Below are 22,097 nucleotides of genomic sequence, written 5' to 3'. Positions count from 1 at the left end.
ATTTTATTTATCTTTTCCTTAACTTCTTCTCTTTCTCTATAGTATATAATATATAAAAATGCGTAGGCTTATCTTTTATTATATAACAAATATTATTTGACGTTTCCCTTTAATGAAAATACCGAGTTTGTTATTTTACAGTTGAGAGTTTCTTGTAATGATTGACAGTCTACTGCAAATAATAAAACATTATGATTTAACGTTATTTTACGCATTTTAAAATCATATAAAAGTAAAATAATAAATATTGTAATAAATGTAACACGCATACAATGAATACTATATACTAAATAATCATTATTTTATGGTGCTGGTCTAAGGATTGGGGATAAATTTGTAAATGTATTTAACATTGTACTATGGTACTTGTCTGTATAATTTTCAACATCGTTATTTAAAATATTATCCGATAGCCACTCGCATTTTTCATGTTCTAACTGAAATTTAGTTGAAGAAAATTTTTCTAAGAATGATTCTGTTACACCTTTGACATCATGAGATAAACAACTCATTGAATCTTTATTTTCGTTCGAAGATGCAGGAGTACATGTATTTTCTTCCTCATCCGAAGAGCATAGATCGATTACTGCAATCGCTTCCGACGGTCTTATACACGATGCGATCTCTTTAATTGAATGAATGGTAGTCGTATTATTTTCGCCAGAAGAACATTTACCTCCAAAATCAATTAATTCTACATTGATAATTTCATTGCCAACTACCTTTTCTATGTTTTCTTTCATCGTGTTTATGTCACTTTCATCACTTGGAGCTTTACGTTTTGAAGGAACGTTTGGTCCTGTTTTTCCTTCATTATGTGTTATCATTTTCTTGTTTACAATAGAAACATTTTGAATAAGACATTGATATTTTGGCTGATTTTGTTTAAAATCATGTATTTGTTCCTGGGTCAATCGATTTAGAATAACAAAAACAGGTCGACAAACAACATACAGTAACTGTGATTGTATGCTCAACACTAAAAAGAAAAAGAACAGTTCTTATATATATCATAGAAAACATATTATAATAACATTTAAAAAACGTAGAAATAAGGGAAATGAAACCCTATGAAACTCCCCCAAAGATTAAGCACTTACTTGGTTTCTTTTTAACAGAATTTACAAATTTATATTGGTGCACATAATTGCATGCCAGTTTATCTCGATTTGGTTTATATGTAACACTCCATTTATCGTTATCAACGTCCGCTTGCAACCACTTTGGTTTAGACGAGCTGTTTAAGACAGGAGCAATGAGATGTCTTTCTATCCTTTCTAGCCTTTCTTGTTGCGTTTCTTCTGTCATTGCCTTGGATTTTTTAGCTAATAATATACCAGCAGGAGAAGAAAAAGGAATAGTCGGACATCTTGTAAAATTTACAAACCCTCTAACACGGCGGGAGGTTCGGCTAATGATATTATTGTTATTATTAACTGTAGCATCATTGTGAATTTCAACTGATTTCGATTCCGATTTCACTGAACACAAGTGAAAATATTCCAAGAACTGGTTTTGCCTTAATTCAGGCTCTACAATCGACAAGTCCGGAGTTGTAGATCGAGAATTGCTTCCGTTATGTTCTTGTTCATAACATACACTTTCATGTTCCTTTAATATACAAAATTGCTATTAATTTCATTTATGTTTTTTATTAGAATTCATATAAACACACACATTTGATGTGTGTACCTTCATTTTCTCTAGGCCTATAAATTCCGCATCACAATTATCACATAGATAAATATCTCCTGTTGGTGTATGATTCATCATAACGGAATGCTGTTGCTGTTGCTGTTGCTGTTTCGTATAGGAAGAAATTACTCCTCTACAAGATAACAACTTCTTTCGTGGACTTTCACAAGTTCTATCATAATTCTGTAATTAAAATAAAATTTCTTTATTTATTTTTTATAAAGTTTTTAGTATTCTACAAAGCAAAGTAAGATGTGAATACAAGAACAAACCATATTTTCATTGCGAAATGTCACTAATAGCTTGCCAGTACTTTTGTGATACAAACTTGTTGTAGAGTCCCAATTATTAACATATTGTAGATCTTCTTGCGAGTACCGTGCAAGATATGAGCAAAAACGTAAGAGATATTCACTTCTATGGTATGTATAACATCTAAATACTAATTTTTTTAAATTGGCCATCCAGTTCTAAAATATAATTTTACATTTTAAAAGTTAAATACTTTACCATTGAGGAAACAATTATATCATTATATTTTTACTCAGATAATTAACTTACATCATTCACTCTTTTAGGTCTTGTTAAAGGATTTGAAAATTTAACTTCTTTTGGCCACCACCTCGGTTCACTGATCACTTCGTTAGTATCATGGCCCAAGGAGCATTTAACCATGAATGTAACAAAACGTTCTAATTGTGTCTAAAATCAAACATTACCTTTATAATACTTATACTACTAATAATTTATTACAAAATATAAGTTTCATTACCACATGATTACTTAAAATTCATTCTAAATGTATAAGTATAAAAAGTAATATTCTTACCACAGTAATTTTTTCCAATGACGTTGGATGTCCATTGGCAAATAAAAGCGGAAGATTAGATACCACAGAAGCTTCCTCCAAAGAACTGCTTTCTATTTCCATAGGATCTGTATCGACCATCACACATTCGTTCATTTCACTGGGCACCAGATTTTGAGGTAAACCTACCCCGTATTCTTGTTCTTGCAACATTGAGTATTTCATGTTTTCAAAGCTATCTGCATTATTTTCACTTAAGGTACATTTTCCTTTATAAAGCTGTTTTCCATTTCTGCTTATTCTGCATACAAAAATATTGTCTTGAAGGCTACAGATGTTATTTATTTTGTGAATTAAAATAGCAATGGAAAAAAGTGATGAACATAAAATACTTTTATTTATAATTAAAATCTATTCACAAAATCAAGAAACAAATTGATGTATTTATATGTACTGTTCATAATTTTGTTCATACATAAAGTACTGAACAATTTTGTATGCGTACTTCTGACAATTAGAAATTGTGAAAACTAGAAAATAAATGACATGAAGCATTACATGGATCAACTCATCTTGTTTATATTTTATTAATATCTAATTATAATCAAATATAGATGAAAGTTAGATTTTAATGAAATATATCATAAGAATGAAAACCGAACAAAATGAATACAATATACATGTTAAGAGATATAAAAAATTAATTAGTTTTTTAAACAAAAAAAAACAAATTTACAGCTAGCAATCGTATACCTTTTCAGACGATCTAAAGATTTTTCTTCCTCCGTATTTTCAGACTGATATTCCACACGATTAAAAATCTTCCTGATCACTGATTTGTAAATTACAATTTGTATGCAATTTAATATATAAGTTGCACAATAACCAGATTATCGAATAATTTTAAGACAAAACTGCTATAATGAAGATACATCCTCGCATTATCTTTGTAATATTTGTTAAAATTTGAAAAAGCTTAAGACGAATACGGATTTAAATGTGCAACCTACGTGTACTTTTGTAAAAGTTAATTTACTATTTAAATTGGCAGATGTGGTGTAAGTGGTAAAAACGACATCTGAATTATAAAACTAGTCTGTACCCCGTTCGATTGAGGTTCGAAAGTGGAAAGGCACGCGTCTTAATACGAATTTACAGATGTATGTATACATGTACTGACAGTTCCCTCCGTGGTTCCCTCCTTGAACAGAATATTTTGCCACGATAAAGCACGGTATAATTCAAGATGGCGGAACGAATCAGCTTAATTCGTGGTGGCTAATAATCGTTCGTAAATTATTTTACTTCTCACATGATGCATTCCTTTTTAGGTTTTATTTTACTTTCTTGTTATTTCGATTTTTCTTTTTACTAATGATGCCACATCACATGTACAACTTTTTTTTACTTAATACAAAAATACCGATAACTGATTTAGGAAGATTTTGAAATTCTTGAAATTCCCCATTCATCGGTGGTTGTTCTTCCTCTCTATCGTTTCTGGTCACGATCATATAGGCAGTCACATTCGCTAGGGAAAACCGTCCGTCTTTTGAGTGAAAAATGTTCAAGATGGAGGGCACGAGAAGGTTTCGTTCTGCAAGACAGATAAAATGAGTGGAGTGTCTCTGTCTCTGTCTGAGCATTCATAGAATTTATATATGCACACGTAGTATGCATGCATGCATGTATATACATGTGCATATACCCAGAACGAGACCTTTTCTTACCCTCCACTTTGACTTTTTTCGACTCAAAAGGCAGACAGTTTCGTCAATGCTTTCGGTATAGAAATGTTCAGACCTGTTTATATGACCGTGGTTTCGGCTACGGTCATTCCAGCTAAATGTAAATATTTGTTAATAATAAACTCGTCAAATATTTTTCCACTATCATTCAATGAGCTACTCAAACGATTCGTAAATTCAAAATTTATGTTATTTATTTAATTGTACAGTATTTTATATCTAAACAAAATTAACGAATAATATACAACGAAAATAACACTATTTTTCAATTTTTCTCTTTAATAAAAATTATTAGCTGAATAAATTTTATGTTAAATATTTAAGATGTACGTATATAAATAAGTATGTTTTAATATATATGTAAGTGAGTCTCATACCTATACATTATGTACACGTATGTTTCAAAGAGCGCAGTAAATTGAAAAATTATATACTAGCTTTTACGTAAGTTCAAAGAAGAACCAAAAAATTCAATATTAATTTTACATTCAAATCCTTAGATTATGTTAGTGAGGAACTAGTGATTCAACAAATACTTGGTGTAAATGTAACCTTTCTGGTGTAACTTGATGTAACATGTAACCAGTATCTGACAGTACCATTAGTCTCTTACGTTTGCCGCCAGAGTGCCGATATCGCAACTAAAGTTGTCTTCATATGATGAATGATGTAAAATTTCGGTATGTACACGTGGTTGTATACGCTTTGTGAATTTTTTACTTATTTTACACTTAAACTTGGTCATTAAACAGTTTTTACGAACTTTTCAAGTATAAGATTTTTATAAAACGATAAGTTGAGAGAACAACGCAATAATGGCCTTATACAATTTCAAGAAAATCGCGGTTGTACCCACCGCAAAGGTTAGCAACTTTGTTTTTAATTTTATATTTGGTAATTAATTCAATTGTAGTTCAAATTTCATTTAATAAATATTTACTTTTGTCTAGGACTTTATTGATATAATTTTATCAAAAACTCAACGCAAAACTCCAACCGTTATACACAAAAATTATAAAATTGCAAGAATACGTGCATTTTATTTGCGTAAAGTGAGATTTACGCAACAAAACTTTCATGACAGATTATCGCAAATTATACAGGAATTTCCTAAGCTGGATGATGTTCATCCATTTTATGCTGATTTAATGAACGTACTTTATGACAAAGATCATTACAAATTAGCTCTTGGTCAAATAAATATAGCGAGACATTTAATCGATAAGTAAGTATATTGAAATAGTATTTTTTCAATTACCACCGTTTTTCAATGAAGTTCACATATATTGTCAAAATAGTGTAGCCAAGGATTATGCCCGTTTGATGAAATATGGAGACTCTCTATACCGATGTAAACAATTGAAAAAAGCTGCTTTAGGTCGTATGGCAACAATTATGAAAAGGCAAGCAGCAAATCTGGCATATTTGGAGCAAGTTCGTCAGCATTTAGCCCGATTACCTAGTATAGATCCTTATACACGCACTATAATAATATGTGGTTTCCCAAATGTTGGTAAAAGCAGTTTCATTAACAAGGTAATTTAATCTTAATAACTACTAACAGATTATGTATGCATATTATGCACAGGGAACATTATGAACTGTGCTAATTGTTCTATTTAGATAACTCGTGCTGATGTTGAAGTCCAACCATATGCATTTACAACAAAGTCATTATACGTTGGTCATATGGATTATAAATATTTAAGATGGCAAGTGGTTGATACACCTGGAATTCTAGATCATCCACTCGAAGAAAGGAACGTAATAGAAATGCAGGCAATAACTGCACTCGCGCATTTACGAGCAGCTGTACTTTACTTTTGCGATATATCGGAACAATGTGGTCATAGTTTAGACCAGCAGGTAAAGTATTGGCTTCATAGCTAACCAAAGTATACATTCTATTCAAGTGTGATTCAACAGTTTTATCTTCTAGGTGAAATTATTTGAATCGATTAAACCTCTGTTTGCTAACAAACCTTTGACAGTTGTGGCAAATAAAGTGGATATTTTGCGTCTGGATGAACTTCCGCCCGAAAAACGAGTTCTTTTAAAGTCGTTGGAGGATAAAGATATCCCAGTGTTGGAAATGAGTACAATTACTGATTTTGGTGTAATGGACGTGAAAATACAAGCGTGTGAACGTTTGTTAGCTTTCCGTGTTGATCAGAAGATAAGAACAAAGAAGGTAAGTTAAATACTTTTTAAACACCTCTTTTGTGTTGCTTTGTAGTAATGTAAAAGCCGTTAAAACATTGGTTCAAGTTCTTGAACGTTTATGACTGCAGGTAGAGGGACTGCTTAATCGTTTACACGTTGCACAACCTGTGCCGAGAGATGATAAAATTCGCGCTCCTTGTATTCCTGAGAGCGTTTTAAGAAAGAGAAAGGAAGGATTAAAGGTAAAACGAAAATTAGAGCGAGAAATAGAGGAAGAAATGGGAGACGATTATGTACTTGATTTGAAGAAGAATTATGACATCGAGGGCGATCAAAAATATGATGTTATTCCAGAGATTTGGGAAGGACACAATATCGCTGATTACATCGATCCAGAAATATTTGATGTTTGTACATATTTATTCGTTTTAAACACGCGTATGACATTTTGCTTGGATAGAACTTTATTTTTATCCTTTACGGTAGAAATTAAATGAGCTGGAAAAAGAGGAGCAGCTTCGCGAAGAGGCGGGAATGTACGATTATAAAGTGGCCGAGTTGTCCGAGACGATGCAAGAAATTGTACAAATAGCTAAGCAAATTCGAGAAAAGAAGGCTATTATGAAAGACGAAGCCCGAATACTGAAGGCTTCTACAAAGCCTGTAATGCCGCGCACAGCAGCGGCGAAACTTCGAGACAGATCGGTATCGAAATTGAAAGAACAAATGGAAGACTTGGGTATCGATATGGAAGACACAGAAAATGTGAGTAACGCATCGAAATATAATCAAAATAAATACTAAGAATAACGATATGTAACGGAACGAAATGTGTATAAGATTCGCGTATATGATTATTTATTTAAATTCCAACAGGCGCACTTTACCAAGACTAGAGGACGTGCAAGGTCTCTATCGCAACCAGCTAGGAAACGTATGCGATTGCAATCCGAGTCTCAGTCAAGAGCTCGAAGTAGTTCAAAACCTGCTCGCGACGAAATGGGTGTAAAGGATTTGACGATGAAGACTAAATTAAAGAACATTGCGCATAAAGCTTTGAAGAAAAAGATCGCGAAGAAGGGATTGAAAGGAGAAGCAGATCGATTTATCGGCACGAAAATGCCAAAACATTTGTTTTCGGGAAAACGAGGTGTTGGAAAAACAGACAGGAGATAGTGGTATTTCGAAATTGTTATTTTCGAAAATCTTTGTCAAATTTTCATTGAATCGATTCATCGAATGATTCATTTCACATGTATTGCGTGAATAAATCGACGTTGCTTTGTAATTACGATAGTATCCGTAAAAGGTTAGTTAAACTCGTTGAAAGATAACGCAACAATGTGAATGAATTGTCTTAGATTGCATAATTTAGTGCCAGTAAAGCGACCTTTGGCTTCGTACGTAGGGTAAGAAACATCGCATTCAGCGAAAGTTTATTGCTGTCGTACGGTGATAACCTTTTACATGCTACGGTATTGAAAAGTTTGCCTTATTCGTAGATTCGTATTCCTTCCTGTGTAACCTATATCGAATGTGTCATGTTGTGCAATGCATACTGTCGCTTCATATCATTGTTGCGTTAGAAAATCGAGTAACTCTTTATGCCGGCTGTTGAATGAAACATTTTGTTCAATCAGGATCAGTTATGGGTTATTTGGTTATAAATAAGGAATAAAATTTTATTTTACATCATCGATAGTAGTCGATTAGACAAATACATGTAACGCGAGGTTACGATTATGGTGCGTGATCGAAATTGACTCGGCGAACGATACATGTTCGCGTCACGACATGAGAACGCATTTAAACTTTTGATCGAGGTGCAGCGGGACCATTATAATTTCGGTCATGCGTTTGTACATTTACAACGAAGGCGAAACAGGAGAGTCTTCTGGGTGATAGTCCATAAATGTTATACATATATATAGTTGCAGGAGCATTCGCGAGATTTCCGCCGTGCACAAACTTCGGTTATGCTACCAAGTTTCGATCAAATCCTCTGTACAACATTAACATAATTTCATTGGTAAAAAAAAATGCACGATCTTTCAAAGATTCGTTCGATAATATTTTAGCATGTAAAAAGATGTAACAGTTTTCATCGTTCGATATTTGATCGAACAATAAATTATAAGCAATTAAATTGTTCCGATTAAGACTTCATTTAAGAGTGACACTAATCAAATAATCGAAACATTGCTGTCGCGGTATTTCTTTCTTCTCGTTGTGAATAACTCTATACACTTAATGGTTCTTCAATATCAAAATAGAAAAACAAAGAGAAGAAGGAAAGAAAGAGGAGGAGAGAATATAGAAAATAGTCGAGAAAATAAGATAGAGAAGAGGAAATAAGGCAAAAGAGGATGAAAGTGTGAAATACGATTACTACAAGCAGAAACGCCAGATATCTTTTAGTATCACAGTCAATGCGAAAGCCTGGATCGAGAGCCTGGACTTTCGATGATGTCTCGAGTCGAACCGAATCGAACGTTTATCAGCGATACGATTAAATCTTTCGTCATTCGTTTTACGGAATAACTTTTATCGATCGAAACGTTCGCAAATGTACATGCCAAGCGGACAAGGGGTCAAGCGGAAAAGGAAAGTTTCGCGTGATACGTTAACAGCAAGTGTTTTCGGTATGTCGCGAGTAACGACGAAAAAGTGACACAACCGAACAGTATTCGGACGATTCTTTGGTGAGTCGTCTGCGACTATGAAAACCCTTGTCCTTTCGTCATTCTGTAACCAACGTTTTTAATCGCAGCATTTACTGGTCCGTATCATCGTGTCGTTTCGATCGAACGTGTACATATATATTCTATCGTTCGCTCCCATTCACTCGTTTGTTCGTTCGCTCGTTCGCTGTTCGTTCACATGTACATATACTAATTATTAGTTGATTGAATTAGACTGTGGTTACAGTGGATGGGTATTCGAACAAACTGACATTCTGACGAAGATACATCCGCCTAATCAAATATGTATATAGATTTTTATGAGTATATTTATATGCATTGCAGTCTTCAGATGTTTCATTCGTTAGGACTCAAGTTCGTTCGAATAAGTATCCACTATAAACATGACCTTAGTTAGCTCTGTTGCTCAGTCGGTCATTTAGCCGGTTCGTCCATTCGGGAAGAAAGGACAAAGTATTTTTAGGAACAAGCGCATTCGAGTACTTGAATGTTCTTCCAGTACGAGTTTTTCAACTGAGTAGCATCGTTCTCGTCGAAATAAACGATCATCAACTCGTCGAGCTTACTCGGCGCGCAGCATGGTTTAGGCACTTTTTTTCTATCTTCCTTCCACAGCAGACTTTGCAGAAGGGCGTGATGATGAGCTGGATTGTATCTAGGCGGGCATCGCCCTTTACAGTATCCAGCGTCGAAGGTTTTCGGGTAAACGATAAATTCGAAACCTTTCAGGTCTTTAAACATGACGGTAAGCTCGTGTCTGCAACACTTTTTACTCTCGCCTTTGCACTTTGTCCTACGACCTTTGTGCAGAGACATCACATCTTTGGGTGAAGAACGTTTTACTCTGGCACTGCCCGAATACGTCGTGGTGAACACGTTAAGAACCGGCAAGGAAAAGGTACGTGTCACCGGTTCGCTGTCTATCATAAATTCCAGTTCGACTCCTAGGTTCTCGAGCGGCGTCTCGATCCACGAGGAAGCGGCCTGAGTCACGTCGAGTTCGAGCCATCTCGGATTTCGGGAGTCCTGCAGCTGAATTTTTCTACGACCGATTAACTTTCTCGAGCGACGAAATGACGAAATTCGAAGATAGAACAACACCTCCAGCTCGGAACGTTCGGTGTAGTAATCTGTCGTCGGCCCGTGAAGCAGCAGTCGCAGCGTCGCGTGATCCACCGACGTTTGATCCAGATCCTTCTGAGGAATTTCCACGGGAAAGAACAACCAGTGACGATAGGGTTTTTCCTTTTCGCTCGTTCCATCCAGTCGACTCGATTCGTTTCCAGGATACGCTGTAACAATCACGAACGAATAAACATGAACAATTGATACGCGTAACGCGTAACGTTACGTAAGTGAAAACCTTGAATTGTCTTCGATCTTCTATCGCTACATTCCCTCCTCGTTCTCTCGCCTGTTGGTATGTCGACGCTAAATGGAATCCACGATCTCTGCATTCTCAACTACCTGTCTTTTATCTTTCACCTTCTCATTTTTCCCGTCGCGACTATCGACTTAACCTCACGCACGTTAAGAGATTTGACAATGGACGCGAAAATATCGTTAGAACCGCCTATGACCTATGAGAATGGACACGTTCACTCGTATCCGGCTAGAGATCACGAGAACGGCAACTCTCGTCCGTTCCATTTTCATCGGTTAATTAGTGGAATTATTAAATTCCGGGGTAATTCGTTGGTACACGTACGCACGAGTCCTTGTTCGCTTTTTCTTCGCTTCGCGGGCGTATCGAATCTTCGATCTCTTTCCGCGTAATGTGGCCCGTACACGATCAATATCGTTCACGATATATTACATTTTCTTTTGCAATTTTATAGAAGTCCGATAGTAACAACTTGTCTTTTGTTTTGAACTTAACTTTCAGAAAAACCGCGTTACTTATGGGATGATTCAATATTATTATCAATATTTAATTCTTATCAATATATAATAAGCTCTAAGTTGTGTTATATCGCATTTACATATTTAAATTTTCGTGGATAAGTGCTAAACAATATTGAGAATATTATGGATTGTACGCAGTCACCTTCATATTAAAGCACGCAACGATCTCATAGAAGAAAATTGATACCTATAGTTACGATGCAACTTATTCGTTAGATTATTTCGATATATTCGATCTATATTCGATCTCTCCAATTGGAAAATAGATGTTGGGTTTGGTAAGAGAAAACACGGTGGCATTCTTGTAACACAACACCGACGGATTAGCGTCGCGTCACTTAGATCGGCTCGTTCGGTAGCAGTCGTAAAACATCGTGTAATACGAAGCTCGCGTTACGGATCCTAGGAAATAAATCTGTCAGGAATAATCGTAAAAATACGACAAAACAGATTGAGAAAGTTATCTGGGTATGCGTCGTATGTCGGCAACGATATACAACGCGCAACGGTTCGACTCGAACGTTATCTCGACTCGATGTCTCGAAACAGTCCATATTATGTATATGTATAACAAACGATTCGAGATATATTCGGTAATGTTTCTATTTTTCTTGGAATGTTTGAAAAAGATTTTTGAGTCGATTTATTGCTAAAGAAATGATCTGGCCACGATTATCGTAGTAAATATATATCAATAACAGAAATCAATCATTGAAAATTCTAACTGTGAAGTAACTCGAAACGAAGTGAAATTCAGGAATTGGTGATATTTCGATATTTCAGTTAAGTATTTCAGTGTAAGTAATCGAGCAAGCCTGTGTGTTTCCGTCATTGAATGGAAATTCAACGGTTTCTCTGAATATTTGACTCGCACCAATTATAGCTTACCTTGCACCACACTGCTATCTAAAATATTTTAGTCTGTGGGTATATCTTTTATAAATAGTATTTTACGATATTTTTGGCTTAGTTTTCGTAGAATCGGTACGGCTCCATTCGTCTAGAGTCTAGAGTCTGGGTTCGTGACGAAAAACAGTAAGGGTCGGTTTGGTATAAATTACCGGCGATCTGCAATCGATTGTCGAGAGTCACGCGTGAGAGTCGTCGACAAATTGATCTTTCTCGACGATTCGTTCTTATTGCATTCGGAAACTCGTTACTCGGCATTCCGTGGCGATCGGAATTTCTCTTTCATAATAACGCAGATGCTTCTGGCGAGGCCTCTCAAGCGGAATAACGCGAAAACGGAAAAGGAGAAAATAGACCGAAGATACGAGTTGATGGAATCTGATCGAATCGAGATAAACCGAAGTGGAATTACGTTAAGCGAAACGAAGCGTTTTATTTGTAAACTCATTCGCTTTATATCGTGTCATTCCATAAGTAACGTCAGTCATGCTTTGTACTTTGAATTTCTACGATAAACTGAAACGGTAAATACGTAGTTACTGAAATTTATAATTAATTATTAGGAAGATCGCAAATAACATCAATATAAAAAAGATCAATACCAATGAATCAGAAAATAGGTTTGTTTTACTATGAGAATGATTAGTAGCATAGAAAACATTGGATAAACTATTTAAAGTGATGTAATTGGAAATTGTTGCGTTATTCGCTCTATCCTCTAAACTTAGTACCGACAGATGTTCGTTTATTTTGATCACTACAGGATCTAAACAACAATGTAGTTGTAAAATAAACAAGCTATAAGAAATTTAACAAAATAGCGAATCTTAAAGAGGTAACAGAATAAAAAGGACGAAGAAAGTGAAATAGTTAAATATTTAGGGAAAAGCAGATGATACGTTATTTATTCGCAATTACGATGAAATTTACGTTCTTTTAATTTATTTTAAACAAACGTGAAACGACATGTAAAAAAAAACAGAAGATGCGTAAATAAGAAAAATTATCATGATATTAACAATCAAAATAAGAAATTGACTTGTCTTTCTCAGTTTATAGGTTAATGCGAAAGATCGATAATCGCGGTTGGTTCGATACGCATCGATTCCAGATACGCCTGGTAAAATCTCGTCGACGTTGCCGAACTGGCGGAAACTAGGATGCTCGATGTTTACACAAGTAGTAATTATAGCGTGGGTATGTATATTTTTTCAGAAAGATCGTAAGATATTTCGCGTTTCCAAAGATCGCCGGTTCTGTTGAACCGATACTAAATTATCAGTGATTCGAGAACGAAAAAGAATGTCCCAATACACTATCGATCAATCGTCATCAATTATCGTTGGTTACCTGTAGCGGGAAACACATGTAGCAACTTCTTGCTTTCAAAAGTTCGCTCGTCGAATGGCGACTGCATTCTCATCAGGTACTCTCTGTGTGCTCTTTCGTATTCGGCTTGACTGACGTTTGCCTGAAAAAAAGGAAATATGTAAGGATGACTTATTGACCAGCTAACGAACGCACAGTAGTAGGTATGATGGTTTTATTTATTTCACAGACAGGATAAAATTTTATTAGCATACAAGAAATTAGCGTAAAATGCATAAGAAGATGAGCAAGCGTAGCGAAAGTCAGGTTATGTGGAATGGAAATTCTACAAAAATGAAGCTATGAAAATAGAACGTAGAACTTGATACAATATCGTTTTATTGGAAAATAAGGATATGGGGAGAAATGATTATGAGGATCTCAACGGTCTTACTAACACGCAAGAGTTACATAATTAGTTTAAGGAATTGTGGACAGCGTACTTCCATTAATCAATTTGGTAAGGGAAATAAAGTCGTTGAATATCGGAGGGATTGCGTGAAAAACGCGATAGAATCTCTGTTGGACACGTAAAGCAAAATTCCGGTGACCTATGGAAAAATTCACCGAATCGTACGCTTTTACGTTTCACTGAAATCGATCTTCAAGCGGGATAATTAGTTTGCGGGCGAGGCACTGATATAGTGTCTGCCATCTTCCCAACGTCGCGGCTCAACAACCTTTCTTCGCTTTGCCTCTCTCTTTCCTCGCCACTCGTCATTCGCCTTCTTTCCCCGTTGCTCGCCGGTCCCCCTTTGTACTTTTTTTCCTATTCTTCAAATCCCTTTGTCGTTCTCGAGCATCGTTGCAATTTTCGAGATCCACTCGAAACACGTCCCTCGCCACTTTACCCTCGCCGTCACTCGTGTTGGTATATAATTTCCATGGTGAGAAAGTCCAGACACGCTAGACGTTTCCGGTAAAATTAGCCAGTTCGCGCGGCTCTAGCTAGCCGCGGTACGCGAGATAACGCACGAGCCGACCAACATAACGCAACGCAACGATTAATAAGTGAAAAGACGTTTAATAAATGAAATGAATTTCACAGATCGTGAGGTTGAAAGGAAGGAGGACACGAGTACTGAAGGATCGTGTCGTTAAGGATGACTCAGCGAGCTATCAGAGCCGTGAGCCGTGTGAAACGGAGACACACGGACGCCTCCGCAATACGTCGAGTAAGTATGGACTCGTTTAACTGGCTGTTTTCTTTAAAGTCGGCTAGTTAGTGGATTCGAGCGAGTTCCGGTTTGTCGAGACGGTGGTCCGTCGCGTCATTCGTGCGTCAAGTATTCGCCAAGGTTTCGAAGTTGCATACTTCGAGGGAAAGATAACCCTCGTCAACCGGAATGTACGACACAAGATCGTTAGTCCGTCAGAAGGACTCGTGTGGCGAATCGTAAATCGATTGAGACACGCGTTTTCGCTCGTTGCGGATTGAAACCGAGACGTCGTTTGCCGACCCCAAGCGAGTTGACTCGTGTGCAACCGCTTGACTGGTTCGAAAGGTCGGTCAGTGTCGGTCATCGATGTCGCGTTCGTTGGTCTTTCGTCTTGGTTTGTAGTTGGACTCGACTGGCGCACGCTTGCTCAATGGCTATCACGAAACTCGAAGATGTTTCTACTTGCAAAGAGGTAGGAGAATGTAAGGAAAAGAGGAGAGGAGAGGGAATGGGGTAAAGAGAGGATGTGCGAGGAGGGGTAAGAAGATGTAGACATGGTATGACTGCGCGAACTTCGAACACGAACGAAATTGTAGAAAGATCCCGATACATAGTACGTACGTATGGTATGTACATGTTGCTCCAACGAGCGTTGACCGTGCGCCGGAATTCAAAAGGAACAGAATCTAAACGCAACCACGTCGCGTATCACTTTCATCGATAGTCTTGTATTATTTTCTTGGAAAAATACACCGTGGCTAAGGAAATAAGATAGGCCTGTGCAAGCTGTATGAGAGACGATATGGACCAGATTCGTTGTAAGATATTGCACGAATTATGAATCTTAAGGTTCTTTGAACGAAGTAGACAGTGGATCGAACTTATCTTCTGTACGCCGTGGGCCTAAATTCGTAGTACAAATAGAGTTAGGACGACTGAAAATCGGAATTCGTTTCCGAGAAAATGAAGTATCCGACGCAACTTCGTCATTCTTGGTTTTAGCGATTCACTTTGAAAATAGAATCGTCGACGTAACTTCAACATTGGCGAATGGGTGTAATCGCGTGGTCGGTGCGACGACCGAACGACTGCACGATCCGTTCGCGAGATATAACGTATTTGGGGAAAGAAATCTGGAAACAAGTGTATGTAAACGCGCAACGAGGGCATAGGTGACGTTGTAGCGAATGCGGACGACCTTGAAGAAACGTTCGCGCAACCACGTACGCTCGTTTGCCTCCCACGCCTACGTCTCGAAGAAAGATCTTTCGCAAGCAACGCACATCGCGTCTAGGTGTATCGACGGACGAGTCAGGCCGCATTCTTCGCGTAACCCTCGCCCCTCTGCCTCGAGGCTCGAGGGCTCGACGAAACACGCGGCGGGAATGCGCGTCATCGTGTTTCAGATTCGAACGTTTCTCATCGAACTCGATTTCGTTCGATGTCGAGCGCGCGTTTGTAACACGTTCGATCGCGAGCCAATGCCATCACGCTCTTCTCCCATAGCTTTCTCTTCAGTATCAACCATAACGACCATGAATCTCGCTGTATCATTCTTTCCTCGAGGTCGAGATGGTCTAACGCGGTGAAAGTCGCGGAAAGTTAAGCAGACAGATATCTATTTGCGATTTTCATCTTCCGAGATCGTTAAGTTCGCTCGATTTCATTGTTCATCGAGCAGAATGATCGCTGCGAATCGCGAATCATCCGAGTCGATTGGATAAATTTAGACGATCGCCACTTTTCTGCTTCGTAACTCGTTACTTTCGTTTGCAAACGGAATTAACGTTTCCTTCGTATACCGAATTACCTGTCATCGGTGTACAAAAAGTATAAAGTGTACATAGAAATCGCACGAGTATAAAATAGAAATTCGCGTTACTAGAGCCGAAGGAAAAGTCTAATACAATGTTATAGTATATTTGCAACATTACAGAAGCGATCAACGGACAGCGCAATATGTAATCTGCGACGTCGTTTGCTTACAATCGTGTTGAAACTATCTCTGATCACTAGGACGAAGTGCTTGCAAATCGATTGCGACGAATGCGAAAGAAAGTTAATTGGACATATTGTATGTTCTCGACGTCGCCGGTTCTTGTCTCGTCGTCCCGTCGTCCCATCGTCGTCTCCTCGTCTCTTCTCGTCTCGGATCGACTCTTTCGTCTCGTTAAAAACCAACGAAGCTGGATATAAATGTGAACGATGGACGGGTGGGTACGCGTTAAGTGCGGCGGATCATCGAACGAGGTAAAAGAAGAATGTATGTCTGCGCGCGCACGCAACCAGAAGACCTGAAAACTAGAAAACCAGAAAGATAACTGGTTCTATCTTCCCTTTGGCATTAGAGCTACATACCTACATGTATGTATATATGTAGGTGCTTGCGTTCGAGACACGCGTACTCTCTCTCACACTTGTCGAGGATGTCCTCGAGTTTCGAGGACGGCCAAGAATCGACGTTCGTTATCGCGTGCGCGCATAACGGCGAACCTACCGGCTATAAAGGCTGCGACAACAGGTGTTCTTTTGCGATGTCGCTCCCGCCACCTCTTCTCCCGCTCTTGTCCTTTTCAAGATCCGGAACGAGACCTCTTTCGATCATCGTCATCGACTAAATCGCCGTTCCTACCTTCCTTCCACTTTCCTACCGAAATCGCCAGTCCAAGTTCCTCCGATTTCACCGATCGTCTCGGATCGCTTGGGAATTTCCGAACGATCGATGCCAACGTTCACGTAACGCTCCGAATTTAGATGGAAACGCGTACGTCTAAAATCGCTCTGCATCTCGTGCTAACCCTCCATCGATCTCGATTCGTCGCCAACTAAATCATCCCGCGGCTATCGAGTTTTTATATCCGAACTTATACTTATTTTTATTGGTCGAATTGCTTCATTCGAATTCGCGTAACTCGATTGATCCAAATGAGACGTCGCTTGCTTTTGCGACAGGAATTAGTTGATTCGATGCGATGTAACCTGTCTCGATCCTGTATCGATAGTCCAACGACCCCGGCAGGTCCGGCAGTTTCATCATAGGCAACGTGCTGCATCTTCATTAGTAGCAGAAAGCCAGGGACCAGATGAAAAAAAGCGAAGAGGAACGAGGGGAGAAGAAGAGTTGAATAGAGTAGAAAAGAAGAGAGCATGGCAGCGGCGGCGTTGTCGTCGTACGCACGTGGACAGCCGGTTCTGCATACCAGCAGGAATGCGCACGTGCTCGTGCATACGTAGCGAAAGTGGGGCAACGCAGACCACCCACGTTCCTCGTCTTCGACTCGCCGTTGTTTACGTACTACTTGCCGCTTGCACCATGTCGTTCCCGCGATTTCTACGGTATACACATAATACCCTTTCGCCGTCGAGTTGCTCCTTTCGATTCGATTCCCTTCCGTTCCCTTTCTTTCCTTTCTCTTGCATTCCCTTCTCTCGCCATCTGTTCCCCTTCTCTGTACCCTCTCTATCTTTTTAGTCCTTTCTTCCTTTTCGTTCATTGTTCGTTACCCTCTGCGAAACTCGACTGCCGCCATTACCGCCACCGCCACCATCGCTACTCTCTGCCTTCTCTACGTCCAGCGTTCTTCTATTTCCACGTAGAGTTCCGGCTTCCCTTCACTTTTTCTTTTCACTTTCCAACTGCTTTTCCCATTTTTCTCGTGCTATTTATTATTATTATTATTATTGTTATTACTCATTCCATAGACGGGAATAAATTTCCATTAGCGTATAAAAGATTGGTATAAAATATATAAAAGGAAACGCGAGCTCTTCTTGCTTGTCTCGCCTGTTAAATAAATAGAATCTCATAATAATAACAACAACAATAATAATAGTAACAATTTTCTTCGCTCAAGCAACTTTCTCGTTGACATTACGTATTGCTGTCTGAATTTTTTACAGACCAACAATTCATTGCCTAATCGGCAAAACTCCAGATGGATCACGCAACTAACGTGTTCCAACGGACGTGTGACGTTGTCACGTGAAACATCGACATGAATATGCATATCTGTGGCCGTTTCCGTATCCGCATCCGATATCGAGTGGAACAGAACGAGAGACGAGAGAAGCAAAAGCGAACTGAGAAAGGGAGGAAAAAGGGAAGAGAGAGAAGCAAAAGACTACTCACCTTGGAAGGGTCGGGTATCCTCTTGAGGCCAAGACCTCGCGCGATGCTCCTTCTGATAATATCCAGCTCAGTCTCGTCGAGAACGGTGCTCGTCGTCGGTCGATCCTCTTCTCGGAAAGCGTCCTCGTAGACGTCCTCGAGACCGGTCGAGCGGTCGAGGTCGTGTCGAGGACCGGTTCGAGAGAGCGGACTCTCCCGCGGCAGCATCGGCACGGCCGACGCGGCCGGCACGCAAAGCGCCGCCGCCGCTACTGCCACCACAACCGCCACGATCGTCGTCGCTATTCCAAACAGACGAGAAGATTCGTTGCTTCCGTTCAGCCACCGACGTCGACGACATCGTTCGCATCTCCTTCCCTCGACGATCGTTCGCCGATTTAACGATTCTTTACGCGCCACTTGTCGCCATTCGTTGGAAATTCTCGGACGATATTCCCGAACGATGTCTCTTCTCTTCTCCTTTGTATTCTGCTCGACGATGTCGTCGAACCACCATCCGGATTTCCGACCTAGAGAAGACTCGAACGACGAATCTCCGAGGCGAACCACCGCGTCATCTCTTCCGGCACCGTCGTCGCCGCCGGTTGCCGTCTCGACCAAGTATCGAGAGTCTGGATCGTCGATCAGCGCCTGGTGTCTGGTCCGACAAATTCCAACCAGGGCTATCGTTCGGCGATCCTTCTTCCTCTTTCGAGCACCGTTCTCCAAGCAACTGGACGCAGTGCCGGTAAACGCGTTTCGGCCGGTCACCTCGATCGGTGCTTCCGATTCAACTTGCGGGACGATCACGCCACAGACTGCGACCCCGCCGATAGGGACCGCGACGAGAGCGCGGCCGGAACTGGCGCCGCTTCGCTCGAGCAACCACACCGATGCCTCTTGCCGCTCGTTGTCACGGGTCACGAGTCGACCAGCCGTTGCCAGCTTTCCCATAGCCGGCTCCTGATCCACGAGTTTAAGCACGATCCACCGGGGTACCTCCTCCCTGGGAAGCACCTCGTCGCTATCGTGCACCGATTCTATATCTAATTTCCTACGCTTCTCTTCTTTCGCCTTCTTTCCTCTCCTTCTTTCCTTCGATCTTTCTCGTCTCTACTGTTATTATCTTCTTTGCGTCGCTTTTCTTACCTTTAACTTTTACTCTTTTGTCAACCATTAAACGCGTCGACCAACATGTCAGCCGAGACTCGCGCGAATCTCAACGAATCGGAGAAGACGGCGTTTGGCGATCGACTTGGAAACGAGTACGCAAAGGTCTGCGAGATTTCCAAATCCTACGACAGTGTCCGACCGCTATTCGAACCGTATTCGATTCTTTCACTTTCTTCCACTGTTGCTCTGCCACGCGACGATTCATCCGCTCCTCATAACGCGTAATGCCAAACAATGCCGACCACGATGGATCGTCCGCTCGTTTGGTTTCTTCTTCCTACGCGACGGTAACGGTGACTGCGACAACGACCACGACGACGACGACGATGACAACGACGACGACGACGTTGACGTGGACGGAATAGAACCGAACGCGGAGAAGGATCGAAGAAAGCGAGAGGAAGGTAAAGGAGACAGTGCCGAGGCGGTCATCTTAAAACACAGGCCGGTCGAACATTTACGATTGTCGACTGATTTTCAATGATTCTAGGCGCCCTTTGCTCCCTGTCTCCCTCTTCTTCGTTGACTCGTCGGAGATATTTAATATCGAATGACACGAGGAACTTCTTATTGGACACGGCCAGGTTGAGACGGAACGGGACGAGAAAATACGACCCGCTCCGTTCGGACGTCGCGCGTCGACTGCCGAATACCGTACTCGGCAACACGCACTCGCGTATATATCCCGTTTACTACTCCCCGCCGGCGCGCCGGCCGGCTGATCGCGCTTCCAATCTCTTGGCGTCCAGTTCGACGTCGTAACCACCGCTGCTGCTGCTGCTGCTATCCTTGCTGTCGTCGTAGCCCCCGTTGACCACATTGTCTCGTGTTCGTCGTCTATCGTTTCCAAGCAACGATCTTTCCTCGATGGAATCTGACAAAATGAGGCACGCGGTGGTTCACCAAAGTTTCCCGATTCTTATCGTTGAAATCTTTCATGTATATATGTTGCGTATGGGTCACGTGAAACGTTTTAAAGTATCGTTTGCGCTGTAAAGAGACGCGACCGTAACGATCACGTCGATCATATTCGAAACTAATCCGAACAAGCATAGGTATACAAATCGGAAAATATTCGTTGCGAATCTTTGTTTCATGAAAAATTGGTATACTGCGTGAGTAAAGGGTAGAACAGCTTAAAAGTAACAGAGATACGGAGGTACTTTATTTCCAGATATAGTCGATCGTATCTTACATGGAGTCTCGTTTCGATGTTACGCGCCAATATATCAACGCTGTGCGGTATTACGTAGTCGCCAGAATGGAGATTCTGAAAATTGCGTGAAATTAGGACGAACAGGATTATACGAAGCGTACAGGAATTCCTGTCGAGTGGCGGTTCTTATCGGTAACCATCAAAGTTTTACGCGATAAATGCGTCCGTGTGACGGAAGCAAAGGCGGCGCCTAGTCCGTGCTTCTTTATCACCGGAAGGACCGTTAAATAGGACAACGTCAACGAGGAAATCGAGAGACGGTCAGCCAAGAGATTGGAATAATCGCTCGCGAGGTCAAAAGTCGCCTTGAAACGACGAGTGCCTGTTCGTTTTTGTGACGCGAGATATTCGGTCGCGAAACGGTTGATATCCTTTTTTCAAGCCATCCAATCAACGAAATACGTATCTCGATGCAGGGAACGGTTTGCAGACGGAACTGCGATTCGCAACATTGACGCAACTGCTAACCGGTTACGCACGCGACCTCAAAAGTACGGCAGACTACCCTTCGGAGAGTTAAACGCTGCTCGATTTCGGGGAATCGATTGATCGGTGAAATGAATTCGCGCTAGAGTTGCGCGTTCGTGTCCCCCGGGCTCGCACGTTTTTTCGTGGAATGAAAAGTTCGCGTGACCGCGACGCAACGACTGCGTCGCATTTTCGTGGCAGTCGACGCGTCATCCGAGGGATCTCGTTGCTCGTCGGAACAACGTTTCAGCCCTCCGTCCATCCAAATCGACGATCCAACGCGAGAGAAAGTTTCCGCGGCCGAATGAAAAAGGAAACAGAGAAACAGATAAAATTACTCGCGAATGTACGCACACTTATCCAAACTCCTATTGGACCATCCTCGACTTTATCAACGCTATCGTTGATAGTCGGATGTCGCTACAGCGCTAATGAAATTTTCAAATATTTCATACAAAACGCACGATATACGATAAGTTGAGATACTTTCACGAGACACTGCATAAAGAAAGGGAGAGGAAGAGAAAGGACGACACGTAACTACATATATAGTTTGTACGAGAATGGTATTTAGTTTGTCCTGTTTAACGCGACATACCGCACCGCGTCGCACGATGCCGCGCCTCGCTCCGTCACGTCGCTTCGTGTTTCGCTTCGTTCTACCTCGCATGGCG

The 22,097-nt window shown here is 40.4% G+C and overlaps 3 protein-coding genes and 1 long non-coding RNA gene across 9 annotated transcripts; 2 read left to right on the top strand and 2 right to left on the bottom strand.

Moving 5' to 3' along the window:
• Positions 1-227: 227 nt before the first annotated feature.
• Positions 228-4,875, bottom strand: LOC117237718. Of its 6 annotated transcripts, none has more exons than XM_033502005.1 (8): positions 4,629-4,738; positions 3,257-3,704; positions 2,525-2,804; positions 2,257-2,397; positions 1,968-2,165; positions 1,693-1,878; positions 1,101-1,611; positions 303-979 (listed from the first exon to the last, which is right to left on the bottom strand). In XM_033502005.1, the coding sequence occupies exons 3-8, from the start codon at positions 2,726-2,728 to the stop codon at positions 303-305; spliced, it is 1,917 nt and encodes a 638-aa protein (XP_033357896.1). In that variant the 5' UTR covers positions 2,729-2,804; positions 3,257-3,704; positions 4,629-4,738. The 6 variants fall into 6 exon arrangements, with proteins under 6 accessions (XP_033357893.1, XP_033357896.1, XP_033357897.1 ...); XM_033502006.1 differs by having other exon boundaries at positions 3,606-3,704; XM_033502007.1 differs by lacking the exons at positions 3,257-3,704; positions 4,629-4,738 and adding an exon at positions 4,804-4,875 and having other exon boundaries at positions 496-625; positions 723-979.
• A 149-nt stretch (positions 4,876-5,024) lies between these two features.
• LOC117237719 (nucleolar GTP-binding protein 1) lies at positions 5,025-8,560 on the top strand. The gene is made up of 8 exons (XM_033502008.1): positions 5,025-5,114; positions 5,202-5,476; positions 5,550-5,787; positions 5,875-6,117; positions 6,191-6,442; positions 6,543-6,821; positions 6,901-7,179; positions 7,291-8,560. The coding sequence occupies exons 1-8, from the start codon at positions 5,067-5,069 to the stop codon at positions 7,588-7,590; spliced, it is 1,914 nt and encodes a 637-aa protein (XP_033357899.1). The 5' UTR covers positions 5,025-5,066; the 3' UTR covers positions 7,591-8,560.
• LOC117237721 (bone morphogenetic protein 2-B) lies at positions 8,083-20,673 on the bottom strand. The gene is made up of 3 exons (XM_033502009.1): positions 18,588-20,673; positions 13,281-13,401; positions 8,083-10,408 (listed from the first exon to the last, which is right to left on the bottom strand). The coding sequence occupies exons 1-3, from the start codon at positions 19,518-19,520 to the stop codon at positions 9,576-9,578; spliced, it is 1,887 nt and encodes a 628-aa protein (XP_033357900.1). The 5' UTR covers positions 19,521-20,673; the 3' UTR covers positions 8,083-9,575.
• Positions 12,910-18,357, top strand: LOC117237725. Its single transcript, XR_004494053.1, has 4 exons — positions 12,910-13,127; positions 13,357-13,458; positions 14,347-14,473; positions 16,395-18,357. It is a non-coding gene; the product is annotated as an uncharacterized LOC117237725 (long non-coding RNA).
• Positions 20,674-22,097: the final 1,424 nt, after the last annotated feature.

The sequence above is a fragment of the Bombus vosnesenskii genome, unplaced genomic scaffold, assembly GCF_011952255.1.
Source record: "Bombus vosnesenskii isolate JDL3184/JDL3185 unplaced genomic scaffold, Bvos_JDL3184-5_v1.1 scf7180000013398, whole genome shotgun sequence".
NCBI classification, from domain to species: domain Eukaryota; kingdom Metazoa; phylum Arthropoda; class Insecta; order Hymenoptera; family Apidae; genus Bombus; species Bombus vosnesenskii.
This window is presented reverse-complemented; position numbering and strand designations above follow the sequence as displayed.